Source organism: Salarias fasciatus, chromosome 22 (assembly GCF_902148845.1).
Source record: "Salarias fasciatus chromosome 22, fSalaFa1.1, whole genome shotgun sequence".
Classification (NCBI taxonomy): Eukaryota; Metazoa; Chordata; class Actinopteri; order Blenniiformes; family Blenniidae; genus Salarias; species Salarias fasciatus.
In genome coordinates, this window is record NC_043765.1 from 22,149,648 (window position 1) to 22,167,920 (window position 18,273).

General features: G+C 44.5%; 1 protein-coding gene across 1 annotated transcript in view; it reads left to right on the forward strand.

The window, feature by feature from the left end:
• The window catches only part of LOC115409913 (dolichyl-diphosphooligosaccharide--protein glycosyltransferase subunit STT3B-like), a 93,293-nt gene that overhangs the window by 38,498 nt on the left and 36,522 nt on the right, over positions 1–18,273 (forward strand). The window contains exons 2-3 of the mRNA XM_030121248.1: positions 2,645–2,753; positions 14,110–14,397. Coding sequence (XP_029977108.1) covers positions 2,645–2,753; positions 14,110–14,397 — 397 coding nt within the window. The remainder of the gene's footprint in view (positions 1–2,644; positions 2,754–14,109; positions 14,398–18,273) is intronic.

Consider the following 18,273-nt stretch of genomic DNA (forward strand, 5'->3'; position numbering starts at 1 on the left):
AGTACAGTGGCTGTGTATTCTTCTCTGAGCGACTTCTGCGTTCCAGCTGAACGGTTTGTTTGTCCTTGTCTGTTCTATGCTGAGATTCAGACCCGCAGGCCTCTGGTTGTTGAGTAATGTGATTGCCGGAGGAGCCCGAAGGAGAAACACTTATGTCAGCTTTCTAATAGCTTCTCAAGATCACTTTAAGACGCACAATGCCCGATAGTTTTTTTTTGCACTTTTTTTTTTTTTTGCTTCCTCGCCAATTTGTTTCATTTGAGACATACGCAATATTGCTCTTGTAATTTCCGATCAGCCACTCCTGCTGACTCACTTTCAGGAAATATCTTATATTGAAGATCGCTGCTTGATTTCAGTTAGGAAAACCCATCAGACCTGTTTAAATCTCGCAATAAATCAACAACTTAAACCCGAGGCAGTTAAGAGGTTTGAGAACTTGTGCAGAGCGCAAAATGACGAATGTGTTGTCACGACGCGCCGACCAGAAACAAGAAGGGGAGAGCCGCATCTTCAGGTGCAGCGATGAGGAGGTGGAGGAAGAACAGGAGGTGGAAAACCAAACACCCTGCGATGATTAATGAGCTTCAATCCATGCCTGCAGTTTCAACACGTTGTCCTGATAGCGAGAGGTTGCGGAGCGCGCTCCACAGCGCAGCAGCCCTGTAACAACACCTAACACACACACACACACACAAACACACACTTGTATCATTTGAGGCTGCAGTTTACAGTATTTTGTTCTCTGAGCAAATACTGAGGTTGCTGCTCTCATTCATAACTTTATGGAGAATTTATGAAGGTTAAGCAGATTCCCTAAAAATGAGTTTTCTTGTGTAAATCAATGCTACATATTACACTCTAAAGTTAGAGCCATATGAAATCCGTGTTAACGGAATCGCGGACGGAATCGCGGAAATGACCAATAAAAACGGAATTGGAATAAAACGCGGAATATTGCGGAATTCGTCCTAATCTGGTCTGAAATTCAGTTTTCGGGAGAAAATGGAACCTTATAGTGCAAAGCAAACATGCCGGGGGGACCGCCCGAGCTGCTGCAACGTGTACGTCACTTCCACAGCGCTGCTAACATGCTAAAGCTGCGTTCACACCGCCAAATGCTTTCCGCGATTTTGCGTCAAAATACAATTGAAAACAAATGTGAACGCGCGTTCCAGCCGCGACGAGACGCGACGCAACAACACGATGTCCAAGCGAGCTGCTCCCTCCCCTCTCACACATTCAAAAAAGTTATGAAACTCCACGCTAAGCGCTAAATACAGAGCAGAACAGAACACGGACTTTTATGCCTCAGGGGAAAAGCTTTTTTGTAAATACTGTTAACGTACTGTGGACTGGACTCGCAAAGACGCATGCGACTAATTGAAAAGTATTTCTTTGTTGCAGGACTTTAAACATTAAATGGACTGTTATATCATATTAAATTGTGGACATTTATTCATTTCCACTTACCAGACACCTTTTTTTATGGTAAAAATAAGCATAAAAAACAAAATACCAAATTCAGAAATATTAAAACGGAAAAAACGGAATTTGGAAAAAAATAAAACGGAATTGGGGAAAAAATAAAACGGATTTCATATACCTCTATCTAAAGTATGGTTAAAATTTATATACTTATCTTATATGATTTGTACTTCAACACACACACACAAAAAAAAAAAACTGTTTCTGGTTTAAGCCTGTTTGCTGACCATGCCTCGCTCACGTGACTTGTATTCTTTGAGACAACAGCTTGTCTAAAGCAAAACAAAAAACACTGTTTAACCAAACCTGCAATTTATTTATCAGCGGGCCTTCGATACAAAATCAAATCGTTTCTTTTGCATGCGTTGCGCTACATCCTTTCTGATTTGCATCTCTCAGGTAGCAGCCGTAAACAACGCGCCCCGCTTCGCCGTGCTCTCTGAATGAGTGGAGCTGCATGATGTCGGTGACTACACCACGAAGCGCCGCGCCTCCATTAGCTCCAGAGGCTTCCTCTGAAAATGTGCTAGCCACGTGGCTCGGTCACATCCCGGCAGCGTCGGCTCCTTCGTTCTGCTGCTTGACAGTGTTCCAGACGCGTCGGCTCACAGCGGCTGCAGTGTGAATCAAAGCTCATTTTCAGTGATATTTCTCATATTCACAATTTTCCTCCCTTCTATTTTCATGGTTGTTGAAAGGGAATCTCTTTTCTAACACCAGACTGATTTTATGTCTTTTGACACCTCAGCACATGCCCGTGGTTTCACTGGAATTATCTGTAAAATAAGCAGGCTTTGTTGTGAAAAATGCCACAGTATGTGTGAAAACCCTTCATCGCTCTCTTTTTTTCCTTCAACCGGGAGTTGACCTGCGAGTCGTTGGCATCAGCACAAAAGCTGGCATTGTGAATGGAGGTTTTATCGCCTCCATTCTAACGAGGCAGAGTCTCCATTCTTCCCGCCTTCAGAAAGTCTGTAAATAAAGTCATCTATTCTTTCCCCGAGTTAGTTGTTTTTTTTTTCTTCTGTTGACAACTATTGCATTTTATCAAAAGATGGCCTAAAAATGGAAATAGATGTTTATTCAGTGCATGTGTGTGTGGCTGCTGCCTTGCTCGCACTCAGCTGTCCGTCTTGTTTCTTTGTTGTCGCCTCAGGTTCAACTACAGGTCCACACATCATCTCACCACCAATGGCTTCTACGAGTTCCTCAACTGGTTCGACGAACGGGCGTGGTACCCTCTGGGCAGGATCGTCGGCGGCACGGTGAGCGTCTCATTCCTCACATATTAGTTCAGGTGTTTCGCAATTTGTTACTTCCTGACAAACCTTCAGGGGATTACAGACTTAAAATTTTAAAAATAAGATGCCCCCAAAAAGGCGCTGCGGCATTTCACGCTGGTAAAAGTAAGCACAAAAACATCTGTGTTTAACGTGATTACAAATGATGGAGACGAAGGCTCCGAGCGACACTGGCAGGGATAATTCTTTAAATCAGGACGCTCATTTGGTAATGGTCTCAACTTCAAGGTTCACAGACAGTTTTTTTTTTTTTTTAAATCTCTCCCTAATATACCAATCACTGTCAGTGTTAATCACTTGGTCTGTACATCATCACGTAAAATGAAAAGTAATTAGTTTTCAAGGTGACCTCTTCCAGTCTGAAGTCATGCGTGTGCTGCCTGCGCTTAAGCGAGCTCTCTTTGATGTGAAACCATATAAAGCAACAAATCTTCATGTTCCCGAAGCATGTTGTCTGGAAATTGACTAAAATGATTATTAAATCGCAAGAATAACTGCAGACTGATCTTATTACAGATGGCTAATGGCTGAGGTCAAACATATTTACAGGTGTAACCGGTTTTAACCTGAACTTGTTCTTCCTCACACGCATGTTGGAGGCTTTACGGCTCGCGCAGCTGCAGCAGGTTGTTTTCTCTTTAGCAATCCGAGAATTGCAGTGCTCCATCTTGCTGGAGATGTCCTGCTGTTTGTTTAATTACACGCTGACCTCCTCGGTCAACTAGCTTGCATAAAGTGGTTGAGATAAGAGTCAGCATCTGGAGTCTGAAGCTACAGTACTCTAACAGATTGCCCCTTTTAACTTTGGGAGCCCGTTTCTGGCTTGTTCACCAGCGAGTGAGGGGTGGAGCCTCAGCGTGACAAGATGAACTGAGAAAGCGGCTCCAAACCGACCAGCATGGGACGCCGCTTCAGATCCGAGGGAGGCTGCTAGGAGCTCGCAGTCACTGAAGTAGCATGGAGGCGAGAGCGAGCCAGCTGAGGCGTTTTGATCATCTGGAATCCTTTGATATGCACATGTGGAAATGGTCCACGGTCGACCAGCTGGAGAACCAGCCAAAAGCCTCTGGGGGCTTCGCATATTCGCATAATCTGGCAACTCTCCTGCCCAGGAGATGCCTACTGCGAATCACATGCATTGTGAGACGAACACTATATAGGACCTGGAAAGATGCCGAACAAGCTTGGGGTAGAAAATGTTGATATGGACGGGTAGGACATGTTCATGTATATGTATTGATATAAATAAACTGAACTTTGGGCTTAATGCACTACTTTGCTTTAAAGATACAAATTATTAGCCAAAAAACGACTTAGGAAATTAGGCTAATGCAATAGTAAGGAGTAAATAATGCCAGTTTAGTGCATTAGGCGGCAGTAGTGAGTCACTGTACTTTAGTCTTGCGCGTTCAAATTTCTGTTAGTAATGGTTTTCTTCCTCAGTCTGGACTGAGGACAGAGCAGATGTTGATTCCACACGGTGGAAATGTCTCTGGCTAGCTAACTAAAGCTAACTTTCACCTTCTGCACATCTAATAGATGTCAGAGGAATAACAATGACTTTTTTTCCTCATTATGAGCTTATTTCAAAAGTTTTGAAGTCAAAAGGATGCATTCTTGAACTTTAGAGATAAAAAAGAAACTCGTGGTGTTGCTGATTCAACACCTCGCAGCACCTGGGCTGGAACAGAGATGAAAACAAATAAGTAAGCATATTACATGAGGGTATGAATGTATCCAGGCAACACTTATTCACGCCTGCCTGCTTATGTTCCTTGGAGAAGCATTTCATGGGTTATCTGGGGTTAGGTGAGGCGTTTCGGGGATGCCATAGAGCCTTCTAAGCCTCTGCTAGGCAGCATGGATTTAAGCTCCAATCCGGTAGCAATAGTAAGCTATTCACTTGACAGATTCCTTTTCGAGTGTCGTGCCCCCCCTTCAACCCCCCACCCCCCCGCTGCGCACCAGCAACAACGATTGTGGAGAAACAGTAAACTTCTTCTGTGGAAAAATCCAACATGTTGATTTGCCACGATTTATCTACTGTTCCCCGCTTCTCCTCCTCCGCCTCTACCCTCCCAGCCTCGTCCTCTGCAGCTTTCCATCCTGTGAGGCCTGTGTGAATTAAATACCTCTGGCCTATCCATCACCCTGCCGCTGCCCGGTCTTTCCACCGAGCTTGCTGCGCGGACACACCGGGGTGGTACTCGGAGCTGTAATTGCACCGGCTAATGATGCATCAGGACTACATAATCCTGGTCCTCGGTGCCTCAGATGAATGCAGGGAATGCCTTCCAACATGCTTCCGTTATTGAGTCCAGCTATGATGTTGAGAGAGTGTGACCTTTTCTCTCTCCCCTGGTTTCTTGCTTTTCTTCTTGTGTAGCATAAAGTCAGCTCTTCGGGCTGATTGGACCTTTTTCTTCCACACATTCAGGACAGCGGGGCATGCTAATGCCGGGCACCGCTGTCAGCTGCTCTTATCGTTGCAGAACCTATTGCCCAGGGGTCTGCAACCTGCAGCTCTGGAGCCACATGGGGCCATTTGGCCCTTCTGTAGTGGCTCCCTGAAGCTTTCACAAAATTATACCAAAATAAACATTTTAGCTTATTTACACACCAGTCATTTTCTAAAGGACTCCTAACTCTTGGTTAAAAAGGCCTTTAAAGAAATAAGTACAATGAGGAAAAATAGCTAAAACAGCGAGGGGGAATAAAAAAAGACTAGAATTACTAAAAGAAAAAAGGCTTAAAAATGTGGGGAAAAACACACACACCTGCTTGAAAGAGAGCCAAAGTGTTTAACAAGCTCAAATATCAAAATTGTCTTTATAAGAAAGAAGGGCGAAACAGCTACAGACGTTTGTTCGTCCTCACTTCAATGTAGTTTGCGGCTCCACTTAAATTTGCTTTGGCTGATCGTGACAAAAATGGCTCTTTTGGACGTGAAGGTTACGGATCAACAGATCAATGACCGACCGATACTCCCAGGCGGGCGCCGAAGCCGTGCCACATGCCAGTGTTTGAATATATCTTTCACTGTTGCATGAGAAAATAAAACTGTGATCCGTCCATCCATCAGCGTTCTTCCGTCCTGAGCAATTACCATCAGTTCCTCCTAATTGCTCATGACAGGACTTGTAATAATGGATGTGCCGGTTCTGTTACAGGACACGGAGACTTGGGTTCGGCTTCGTACCCGGAGGGAGGGAGCTGAAGCTCATGATTAGACTGGTAATCGGAACTGGAAGGTGTTATAGTCTTAAGTTAATTTTCGTGACATTTACAAGATTCCCGGGCCGCACGGCGCATTGCGTTCTGCATACAAATAAGAAGCGTGCCCAGCCAGTTCCCATCCTGCCTCTGCATCGCTCGTATTGACGTTTCTATGAGAGATGGGTGAAACAAGCTGCAAACAAACTGCAGAGTTATTCACACACTGGTTCATTTGAAGCTCCTCACTGCGAGCCGCGCGGGTCTCTTTCACGCCCGTATTAGTTTCACTTCAGAATCACTTCATTTTCCAGTTGAACGTTACTTTAAATATTTCAGTGTTTCAGCAGAGAACTCTCAGGCTAAACCAATCAAACAGGCACAATAGCTTTTGCGGTATCAGAGCTGTGGAGGTTGGAAGGCAATCGGGACCATTAGGAGTATTTTATCACCCACTTTCTAGTGTAACTGGTTACAACTTATTGATGGGTGCCATCTATCTAGAAAGTTATTCTTTTTTCTGCCCTTAAAACACACACACACACACATACACACACTCAGACACACTTGAGTCACCATCTTTATGGTCGGTTAACAGAGAACACGGTATAATTCACCTTGATTTGAAGGATCCTTGTCACTTTGGAAATAAACTACACTGAAAAAGGCAACACCAGAATACAATAAAACATACATTTAGAAAGATATATTTATTCTTTAAAGAATAAAAGAGCGGGTTAAGAAGTTGGAGCGTGTCCTTGTCTTCCCAGTGTTCAGCTGGGCGGCGATGAGGAGCCGGACCGAGGCGACTGCAGTGGGTGTAATTTGGAGAGTGACTCTCCCCCCTCGAAGGCATGTCTCACACCGTCTCTCGGCAATTACAGAGCAATTACGGAGGTCACGTTGTCCTTGCAACATTGTTATTATTTTTGAACATTGTCGGCAGATGATTGTTTCTGCGCCAGTGGCGCCTCGACAAGTGACTGCACACCTTTTTTTATTTGATATTAAAAATATGTCAGACCGTAATGCCGAGGGCTCGTGCTTACACTGCTGAAACCAAAAGGGTTGAATTTAAGTCTGCAGAGCAACACGTTGCAGTGAAAGTAATGCAACTGCACCAAAAGAGATGCATCGGCTTAAGAAATCATCAAGTGTGGAGCTTTTTTTGACAACTAAAAGACACATCGCGTGTCACACAGGAAGTTCATACGTGATAGGAGTATGTGGCCTTTAGTGAAAGACGAAATTCTGACTATAAACCACGGAGCCGTGATTGAACTGTGTCGAGGAGAGGATCTGAGAAGCCACAGATCACCGTCTAGCCTCCTGGAGGTGTCATGAGACATAACCGGGAGGAATGTGATCAAAGGACGCTCCACTCCGACCTGACGATCACACAGACACACTGGCAATCACTGCACACTTCTAGAAACCTGGGCTGGTTCCCGAGCCTCAATCTACATCCCATAACCCCTTATCTACATTATCACATTGCTCTGACAGTCCTATCACCGTCAAATGTCTGTTGAGAGGGTGAAGACGATAGTTTCATGGGTTAGACCTTACAAAAAAAAACCTGACTGAAATGTGATAACTCTCGTGTTTCCATGCACTGTGTGCGTTCATCTTCTGTAAATTCATGACGACTGGATTTTAAATATGGAGAGAAGGTGTGATTAATGGCAGTTAATTCACAAATACTGTCAAACTAATTAAATAAAGTTGTTAAAAAGAAAAAGCTGACAGATTCAGACTTCCAAAGAACATACCATGTTTTCAGCTTGAGACCGTTTTAAAGAAAAGAAGTATACCAGCTAAACTGCCTGCAGATGATGAATGGCGTTTTACCTTGGAGAGAGTACAGGCCTTTCCAGAGCAGCTGGAGAGATCGGTCTGAATGCAAATGTCTCCGTATGGTCGATAATATGCATACCTGCAACTCTGACTTCTAGGAATTGATGACAGCCATGTTAGAGAGAGGCTTAAACCACAGAAGTGTGTCAAAAACAGGAAACGATGACTCACTGTTCTTTCATTCCACCTTGAAAATCTTATCTTTTTGTCTTTTTCAGACCTGACAAAATAACAGCTTTAACAGAACAATAGATTTTAGGTTTTTCTTCCCGTCGGAGTTGAAACTCGTTCATCCGCCTCATGACCAACGGTCCAAATGTTAAGATATCTGTATGTAAGATCGTGAACACAATACAGTAAATCCTCGGCTTGTCTGGAGTCCAGCAAATATTAGGTGATCAATAAAGTTCCCGGTTGACGTCTTGATGATAAATTGCTCTCTTCAGCAAGCTCAACCAGCGAACTCGGTGATCAATTCATGTTCCTCCCAACCTTTGGCGTCCTTTATCTTCGCTGTGAGACGCCAGGGCAGGATCGGTTGGCTCATTTTGAAAACGTAGGGACTCCACTACAATTAAAGGGGAGCCGCCGCTCTCCGGTTCCACACTCAGACGCAGTGTAATGGCAGCTTTTTGAGTCAGAGAAAAGCCACTCACTCACTTTCCGTGTTGGTTAATTGTGAAAAATCCCATTTGTTTGCATGACTGAGGGAGATAATTTCACCAACACAGACAGGCTCCACAGAAGAAGGGCATTTTATTTCACACCCACGCCGCTTTCCGACTCACTAAATGAATGTGCGAGTGCTCTTATTTGCATCACACCTATGCTTTTAAAACATTGCAGGAGTATGGACTGAGTGCCGAGCTCGTCCCAGATTCCAACAGTCTTCATACTGCAAATGCAATTCATGGAGTTTTTTTTGGGTTTTTTTTTTTTTTTTTTTTTTTCCAGTGGAAACCCTAAAACGACTCATGAATTGCAGAGTTGTGTTTGTTCCGTCATTGTTTTTTGAAAAACCTGCCCGGCCCCGGCATGTTAACCGCGCCGGCCTCCTTCCCCATGCTGAGTGGCGGTCAGTGACCCCCTCTTTGCTCCAGGTAAAAGCGATCAAACCACCCATGCAGCCGCTGCAGACTCTGTCTGCCTCATTCCACCTTTCACCAGGCTTCTCTCTCTCTCTCTCTCTCTCTCTCTCTCTCTCCCTCCAGCTCCTGCAGTTCACTTTCCCTCCAAACTTTCTGACTTTATTATACGTGCCTCTCCACTATCTGCCTCGGCTTTCTCCACTATTTCTCTTCCTCCGAACCCCCCCATACCTTAATTCTTTACAGCAACGCTGGCCCTCCCCTCTGCAACCCGCCGATGAGCCTGACAGCCCCCATTAATTGTGCATGATTGCATAAAGTCTGGAAGCGCTGTGATGGGTCGCAGCATTTGGAAGACAGACGAGCTGATATCAGTTAATGTGACAGTGTGGAGCCTTTCTGCTGCGGCCGGTCCGGCCGACTCCCTCCCACTCCCCAGAGGACGACTGTCAGCCGCTCTTTTTTTTTTTTCCCCCTCAGCCTATAGATAAGAAAGGAAGGCTTCTCTAATTTGACAGTCGGTAACAATAGCGAGCTGTCACACCGATACGCCACTCTTTGTTGCCACGAGGACAAAGCCTCAAGCACTTTTTTTTTTTCTTATTTGGGAAGAGCTTTTGTCAGTTTTAGTTGATGGCATTTTCATAATCAGCAAGCGATGTAATGCCTCCTCGAATGCCAGTTTAGAGGAAAGTGTTGATGAATTATGTAGAAAGATTTTATTTCTTTAATCAAGCCAAGTGTCTCTATTAAAAATGCTCGAAGCCACGATGGTCTTAGTTGTATCCTTAACATTTTAGGGACCTTGATCCCACTCCAGAGATCAGAGAGGCTGATAGTTACCACTTTATTGTCGCGAACGGCAGCACACTGCTCCATTAGACAGATTGTGACTCTGGGAAGCCGGGAGGCAAAGACATGGTTTATTTTTGACGAAATTAGATTTGGTTGGTGAAGCTTATGTCTCCTTGGCACCGGCTAATTAGAAACAGAAAGACCTAAGTATATTAGCAGTAGTGTATAGACTGCAGCTCCGCTGAGCACACACACACACACACACACACACACACACACACACAGGGAGCATCACTCACACTTTGAACGCGGCTCTGTTTTATCAGAACGCCACGGTGGACTGCTGCAGGATATGACTGGATGTGTGTGTTTGTGTGTGGAGCAGTCGGGAGATGCAGGCCCCGGAATCGCTGTCGGGCTGTTTATAGCTTTCTGTTTGGAAAACACGGCACACAACTATTTAAAAAGTCCTTTAACGTTTAAAGAAAGCATCAAAAAAAAAAAAAAAAAAAACTAAATTGGCTTGTCCTAAAGACTTTTTTAATCCATATTTTTAAATATTATTTTAATGAACTGATGTTCCATTATTCCATTATTATTAAAGGAGGCAATATTTAAGTAGATGCACTTGTTGTGGTTGTGTAGTTATAAACCAAGGATGCCTTTATGCATTAGGTCAAAATTTACACTTTTGAGTTGGGATCGATTCACAAAACAATAATCTGATCACACATGATTCCTGACCACTGCGTTTGCACAGAGGGCAGTTTTAATTTCTGATTGAAACATGTTTTTCATGGATGCAGAAGAAGGAATACCGACGTGATCTTGCAGATTTCGCCTTGCTCATTATTGCTGGCAGGAACAGAGGAAGGCAGCAGGGGGTCTTTCTGAGCTGTGTGGTCGTGACTCTGGATGAATTCTGCCAACAATCACAAACTGAGCATTTGTGAGCAGTGAAGGGGGAAAAAAAAAAAAAAAGTTAAACCTTCTTATCGCTGCCACTGTTTGTTTCTGTCGTGTCTTCTGGCCTGAAGTCTCGCCTGTAAACCCGGGATCAGGTGTTCGCATCCAGCAGCATTCCAGCATCCGACAGAACCGGGAAGCGATCCGGGATGAAGCCTGATCCTCTAACCAGGATGAGGCCTCATCCCGGATAAGCATCCGGGTTTTATCCAGGATTAACTCCTATCCTGCTTTCAAAATCAGGATGTGATCTTTACATTTGCACAAACAGGGAAAAAAAAAAAAACAACCTCATATCTGAGTTACTGACACATCAAATTGTTTTGTCGAGTTAGTTTTAGTTCGAACTGTGGTAATATTTGAGGGTAAATGAATGCTTCAGTTAATTATCCATCCTACTGTCGGTCTTCTATACAATTCAGGGGCACGGTGGGGCTATTGATTTGTAATAAAGCTCAAGTTAAATGTTGAATTGACACTGAGGGAGAATTAAAGATCACTAATTGAGACTTGTCTGCCACACACGTTGACAATAGTCTCATGATAATTGCGATCTAATCAATGATTGATGGCAGGGACGTTGATTGATTTTTAATATTGTCACGACAGTTAAAAAAAAACCTCCTAATCAACACAAGAAACTTGGCTTTCTAATTTAAATTGGCAATCAAGATTTTTTTTGTTCTGCCTAGAAATTGTTCTCAAAGTCTGTGAATTCACCTTCACAGGCAGAAGTGTCCTGAATTTTCTTCAGCTGAGTTTTTCCCGACACATCGACAGCAGAAGTGGTGAGAAAGCGAACATATTAGATCAGTTGAGTCATCCCACGATGTCTTTTAATCCTTTACAGCGAGGAAAAAAAAAACAAAACCCAACTGATGGTAATGAAAGGATATTTGAAAAGAAGAGAGAATGTCACCGAGGCGGGGAGGGGGAAGCTGTTCATCTCTGGAGTAAAGGATGACAGGAAGTCCTCCACTCCGCCCCACCCGTCCCCCTGCAGCCGATTGGATCCAGCTTTAATTTCGACACCTGGTGATGGTTATTATTTTGTCTTTTGTCAGATTTTAACCAATTTTCCTTAATCATGAAATCAGCAGATGTTTTATCCATTTTTTTTCCATCGTCAGTGATATTTATAGTCTCCTATTTGCATTTTTAATTTTTTATCTTATTTCAAGGCTGGAGCTGTCACCATCTTTTTTTTTTTTTTTTTTGTTCAGTTACCATGGTTACAGGTGAGATTCTCATCTATCGGGAGGTTAGTGGAAAAGCCGGTCCTTGTCTCTCTGCTCTGTGATGATACAACAGACTCCTCTCTGCAAATCTGCTTAACGCCGTCATTAACAAAAGAGCGGCGAGTGATTCAGAACATGAGTCACTCACTTGTCTAAAACGCCGCTCGCCGTCAGGGTTATCGTGACGAGCATATTTCAGCAGCTCGCTTCTTCTCTTGGAAACCGCTCGACTCCTGCGACGGCCGCGCCGTCTCAAGATGTCTGGGTTGGACAGTCATCCCGCCGCGGCCCGTCCGAGCCGTCGCCCGGCGGCGACAGCTGAGAGGCGTTTCTGAAGTGGGCGGCCGGCCTCCGCAGATGTGCTGCAGACAGTTTCACAGTGGAAATTAAAAAAATAATAATAAAAAAAAAAAACAAAGGAAAATGCATTATTCAGCTGAGGAAATTCACATCAAACCTCACTGAATTGTGTGATTTGTGGAAAGGAGCAGTTCAGAGATGTGTTTTATGGGATTGCACGGATTCATCCAAGTCAAATACTTGTTGCATTTTTAATCAAACGGGCCTTTTTAAATGTATTTTTCATAATCTTGAGCTTTGTTGAACTTGAGAATTGTGCTATCTCGGTTCATTTGAGTCTCCACAAAACAATGGTGTCATGCCAGGAAAAGAAGTTTTGGGTCACTTTTTCTGAACTTTAAAGTCTTGTACTTGATTATCCAAAGAATGTGAGCGTGCTCTTTGGCTCTTTAAGCTGTTTCTTTGCCCCGTCTTATCTTATTGTATTTACAATTGGTAGTTTATAAAACCTGTCCTTTAGGGAGATAGCGTGCTTCATGCTGATAAGCTCTCGGCTAATTCTCTGAGAAAAAAATGATTTGGGAGGTTGATGCTGATAACGGCGAACTGAGCGGCGTGGTTTATGTTAAAACTAATCTATAGCGATGGTGACGGTGCAGCTGAGCAGCATGTTCACCCATCCATAATCTCATATACATGTCTCTGGACTGCAGGAATAAAAAAAAAAAAAAGGCAACGCAACCACAGACAGACACCAGCTGAGGCTCAAACCGGAGCTATTCCCTCTGTGAGGTGAAAGTGTGAACCACTACCCCACCACAGTGCCCTCAGTCACGTGCAAAAACTGGTGAACTTGCCCGCCTGCGGAAGAAATCAGGGCTTTCGTTCGTCTTTCTCAGAGCCGAGTGAACAAAAAAAATAAAAAAAATAAAAAATTCAGGGCTGTGTTGTAGTTTTATTTAGCATAAGCAGATTTTTTTTCCCCCTTTTTTTTGAAAATTCAGCAGTGCTGAGAGGCATTCAAGGACAGTTCGCACAGTCGCTTGTTTTTGAGGGATTTTCGAGAGGTGTTTATGGACAGTTGAGCGTGAGCCATTTATATCTTTGATGATTTTTGTAGAGGCGTTGGACAAATCCGAGCGCCGGTCACCTGCGTTTAAAAAATATATATATAAAACAGCTCACGGTTCAGTGTACGATTGATGTAGTCATGTGAGAAAAGCGGGGAAGCTCTGCCTGAAAACGAGCTTCAGGTCGCGACTCCAGACTTTGATTTGGCAAATTTAATGATCTGCCTCATTGACGAGTTAACTCGGTAAATAATTAAGCTTGTAGAGCACATGTTAAAGCACCCGTCCCTGGGTGAAGGTACGGGCAGAATCGGCTGGTCTCCGTGACGTTTCATCTCACCGTTCGGTCACTGATGAAAGTAGATCGGCGGTCTGCAACCTGCGGCTCGAGGCCCAGGTGTGGCTCTTGAGTTTCCCTGTATTGGCTCTCTGAAGTGTTCCGAAAGTTATGTGTAGAACTTTGTTAGTTCTACTTTCATTGTTTTTAAGAAAATGTTTGAGCACGAATGGTTAAAAGGGCTAAAACTGCAAAAATTGCTATGAAAGATACATGCACAACTTCTGAATTTGCTATAAACCCGAAAAAAGAAAATGTTAAGACTAAGACTGGCTAAAAGACAAGGAAAAAAAGAAGCCAGAATGTCTGAAACTGTCAAGATTGCAGTGAAAACAAGTGTCTAAAATGGCTAACATGGCATAAAATGTCATGAATGGAAAGTGGCGAAAACCGTCTGTTTGGATGGTGAAGGTAGACGTAGCAGGCTGACGTGGTTCTCCTCTCGCCCCCTCCCAGGTGTACCCCGGGTTAATGGTGACGGCGGGTCTCATCCACTACGTGCTCAACCTGCTCCACATCACGGTGCACATCCGCGACGTGTGCGTCTTCCTGGCGCCGGTGTTCAGCGGCCTGACCGCCATCTCCACCTTCCTGCTGACCCGGGAGCTGTGGAACCAGGGCGCCGGGCTGCTGGCGGCCTGCTTCATCGCCATCGTGCCGGGGTACATCTCCCGCTCCGTCGCCGGCTCCTTCGACAACGAGGGCATCGCCATCTTCGCCCTGCAGTTCACCTACTACCTCTGGGTACGTACCCTGGACGATCGTCCTCCGCCGTTCCCTGAACTGGAAGAAAGGAATCTCGACGTGAATAGAAGCGTCCGCTCGGCCACTGAAACGAAGTGACAGTTGGAACTTCTTAGTGAGGGATCACCGCCGCGCTCTGTCATGCTCCGTCTCGTGCGGATTTTAAAATCTGTTTAGGAGCGCTCGCTCTTTTGTTGCTTTTCCAAAAGGGACAGGCTGTAACGTAGCCGGAGAAGGCAGCCCCGCATCCAGGTCTTACTTCGCTCAGACGCTGAATTATTTATCCGCAGCCTTGAGAGGCACAAAGCCGGGCATCTTTCCCGAAACCTTCCCGACAACACCACCTTTCAGAGCGGCGTTGAGAAGAGACCGTGTTAAAGGTTAAGCAGAGCCCTTCCCCCAGCATTACCCTGCTCTTCCTAAAATATGCAAAGCAAAGACGGCGGCTCCGCCGCAGCTGACCTTGAATCTGCAGCGATACTGTTTTTCGGTATTTTCATTCGCACACTGTATTTTATTCCTCCCTCTGAGATTAAAGTGTAATTTGCCGGGCTTATCCTTGTGCGGCATAGTGGAATTCCGCCCAATCAAAGCGGCCCCTCTGACAAATACCGAAGGTTATTTGAACATTTGCCGCGTTGCGACACATTTTTGAAATGGTTTTCCTGGGCAGGAGGAAGCGAGGGACCTTTTCAAGCCGAGACGCCGCCTCAGTCGGTCCGGTCTCTTCGGTTGCGTCAGCCTCGGCCTCACCGCCCCGCAGCTCCCTCGCTCTGAAAGCGAGGAGCTCCGCTTTGCAAACAGTTTTATCAGCATCCCCCTCTACCTTGTTATTGAAGTTGACCTTGAAAAGAATTTTTTTTTTTTCACTCTACATGCTCAACTTTCTCCCCTTCACTTTCTCTACATGATTTTATATTCTGATACCAAGAATGATAAAAACAAAAGTGGCTCCTGCTATTAAAGCAGTTTTCGAGCTGGTTTGACGGTAATGGCCATTTTAATCAAATATTGATGGATTTTGAATTGAATGTTAAGGCGCTCGGAGATGTGTGAATTAACAGAGGAGGGAGACTGGAGGGTTTGGAAGTGGAATAATGTGGGTCAGTGTTGAATAAATGGAGGCACTTGTACCCCTGGGGGGTAGCTTTAGAACAGTGCGGAAAGAGAACTAAAGTAAAAGTACGTATGCATAATTTAAATAAAAATTTTAAGTTAATATTTGGTCATAAACCCAAATTTATGTTAAGTTATTATGGACTCTGTGAAAGTGTTGCTCACTTTAAATCTGGAAGCGTGAAGTTAGAAAATGTGAAAGTGTCTCTTCCCAGTTGGGAAGCTTCAAAGTGATTTGGGATCATTGCTGGTTTTTATCCCCGAGTTCCAGTCGTGATCCTGGCTTCTTCCAGAGCGCGTAGTGGTTTCCATTTAAGCTCAGAAAGTTTCTCCTTTCCCGAAGGGAAACTTCCAGTTTGACAGCGATCGGAGGTTTGGGAGCGATTTGCTGTTCGAAACCACGATCAGTCCTTCTCTGGGGTCATCAATACAACCCTTCTTCATGTGGAGGTTTTGTTTGTCTTCATCTGTGATTGATGTCTTTGTTTTTTTCCATTTCTCTCTTATTTATTGAGTTCAGTATGTTTTTGTTTTTTTCCTGTGAGTTTGCGAAATTGCCCTTCTGTTGTCCGATTTGTATTTCTGTTATTAAAACATCCCGAGGCTTGTGTCCTGGAAATTGGAGATATTTAGAAATAGTGTTGATTTTCCATCTGACAGGTTTTGCTTCAGGTTAAAAGGCACCAGTTTTTTTTCTTCTTTTTTTTCCAGTAGTGTTGCATGAGGACAATATTCCTCCTTTTTTTAATATACTGGACAGCCTATTTTGTATAAAATCAAATGCACCGCTTCTAATTTCCTCTCCAACTTAAGACCTTCAAGGTGTTTCACCTGTAGATGAAAATAAGGAATTGGATTTCGTTCATTGTGACCTTTTTCTGGTCAGTTTGATTGAGTTATTTCCCATTGAGAGATCAGATGGTCTTGTTTACATGAACAGTGAATAACGTGATCAGTTCCACTTCGGTCACTGGATTAGATTGTTCCCATGAGGCTGTGCTTTATGCACTTGGTTCCACATCCAGCTGAGCCCAGAAGCCTGCCAGTATTTGTCTTCTGGACTAATCAGGCTTGTTTTTTTTTCTTATTTTTTTTATTTTATGGCAAGACTGAAAGCGTCTGACCGGGGAGAGACGAATACGATGCCTTTTCTTTGCTTGACATCCCTGCATTGAACCCTCCATCCAGCAGTCGGACCGGTTTTCTCACGCCGCTGTTTGTGAAGCGCCACATGTTGACATTGTGTAACAGCCGTTGCACTTTAAAGCCCCGACAGCGGGAGGCAATCCAGTGTGCCATTTACACGGCGTCTGATGGGATCATAAACAGTCTTCCTGTCCGATCATAATCGATCATCATCGGACACGTCCCCTCTAATCACAAACAACGCTTTACTATTTCTTTACACCATCCATTGATCTGGGGATTGGACGCATTTAAGGTGGATTGACTTTGAAATCTGTGTGTTTGCTGTGTTTGTGGCGTGCCTCACGTGCCAGTGCAGCCGTCGCGGTTCGTCTCGTCTCCGTTACAGAATATGCAGATTGTCTTGAATGTGTGGATATCATCGTCTATCACGACGACACAATGGACCCCCGTCCTATTCAAACAGTGTCCTGTCGTCCCACCGAGGGTGATTTCCCGGTAATGGAGTTGCCGGCGGACCGCGGAGCTGGAATATATAATAGGAGCAGGTTACAGCCCAGCAATCAGCACACATGGCGTCCGATGAGAATGGCCCAGCGCTTTAACAAAGCGCCGATTTGATATTCTAAATTTCATCGGTGTGAAAGGGGGAAAAAAAAGAAAGCCGAAAGCTAAGCTGACTGACACGCACAGTTCTCATTGATTAAAAACATCAGTTACACGACGGCTGCCTGCGAGGTTTGTGTATTACCTTATCACTCCATTTTTTTCTTTTTAGTTTTCAACGTGGGTTTTATCCATAAACATGAGACAGAGTTTTTTTTTGTGTGTGTGTGGATTGGAACAGAGTGGGAGCTGTCTTTAGCCAATATCTTCGGCGTCGAGCTTTGAAGGCAGACGATAAGAGAAACATCCTATTTTGGTTCGCTTCCTGGTTTTCTTCCCTCCTAATGTAGCGTTGGTATTACGAACGAGCGATTATTAGATGATTAAACTGCCACGAAAACACGAAGGCCCGAGGTGACTGGCGCACATTAGCCAGATGTCTGTTATCGACTGGCTGCTCCTCTGGTTCTGTCCGTGAAGCCTCAGACACAGAAACACGCCAAAACAAACGGCAGTACTGCTTATATACCGGCTCACCTGTGTGGAGGGGGAAACGGTGCGAGTCCTGCAATGGCTGCACAATTACGCAGATGCATAATTAATTGGTGGCCGCGCAGCAGATCGGCCGCCAGGAGAAACGTTCTGTCGTAGCTTCGTCGTCGGTTGAGTCCATTACTGCGCGGCGTCCTGTGATGCCGGGGAGCCGCACCTATCCGCGCTGCAAATGCAACGGCAGATTTCTCATCACAGCAGATGTTTAATTAGCAAACATGAAAACGCGGGTTGGTGTTTGATGTTCCCCGTCTGTGTGCCTGTGTGTGTGTGTGTGTGTGCGCGCGCAGGTACGTAATGATGGCTTTGCAAATTAAAGCTTAAGACGAAACATATTGTTGGTTAATGTCGGCGAGTATACACATTTAAAGTTGGCAACTATATAAAATAAGCAGTTTCAAGTACATATCCTGAAGCTCAGCGTTGCTTCATGTCTTAGCTGTTCAATTAAAACCT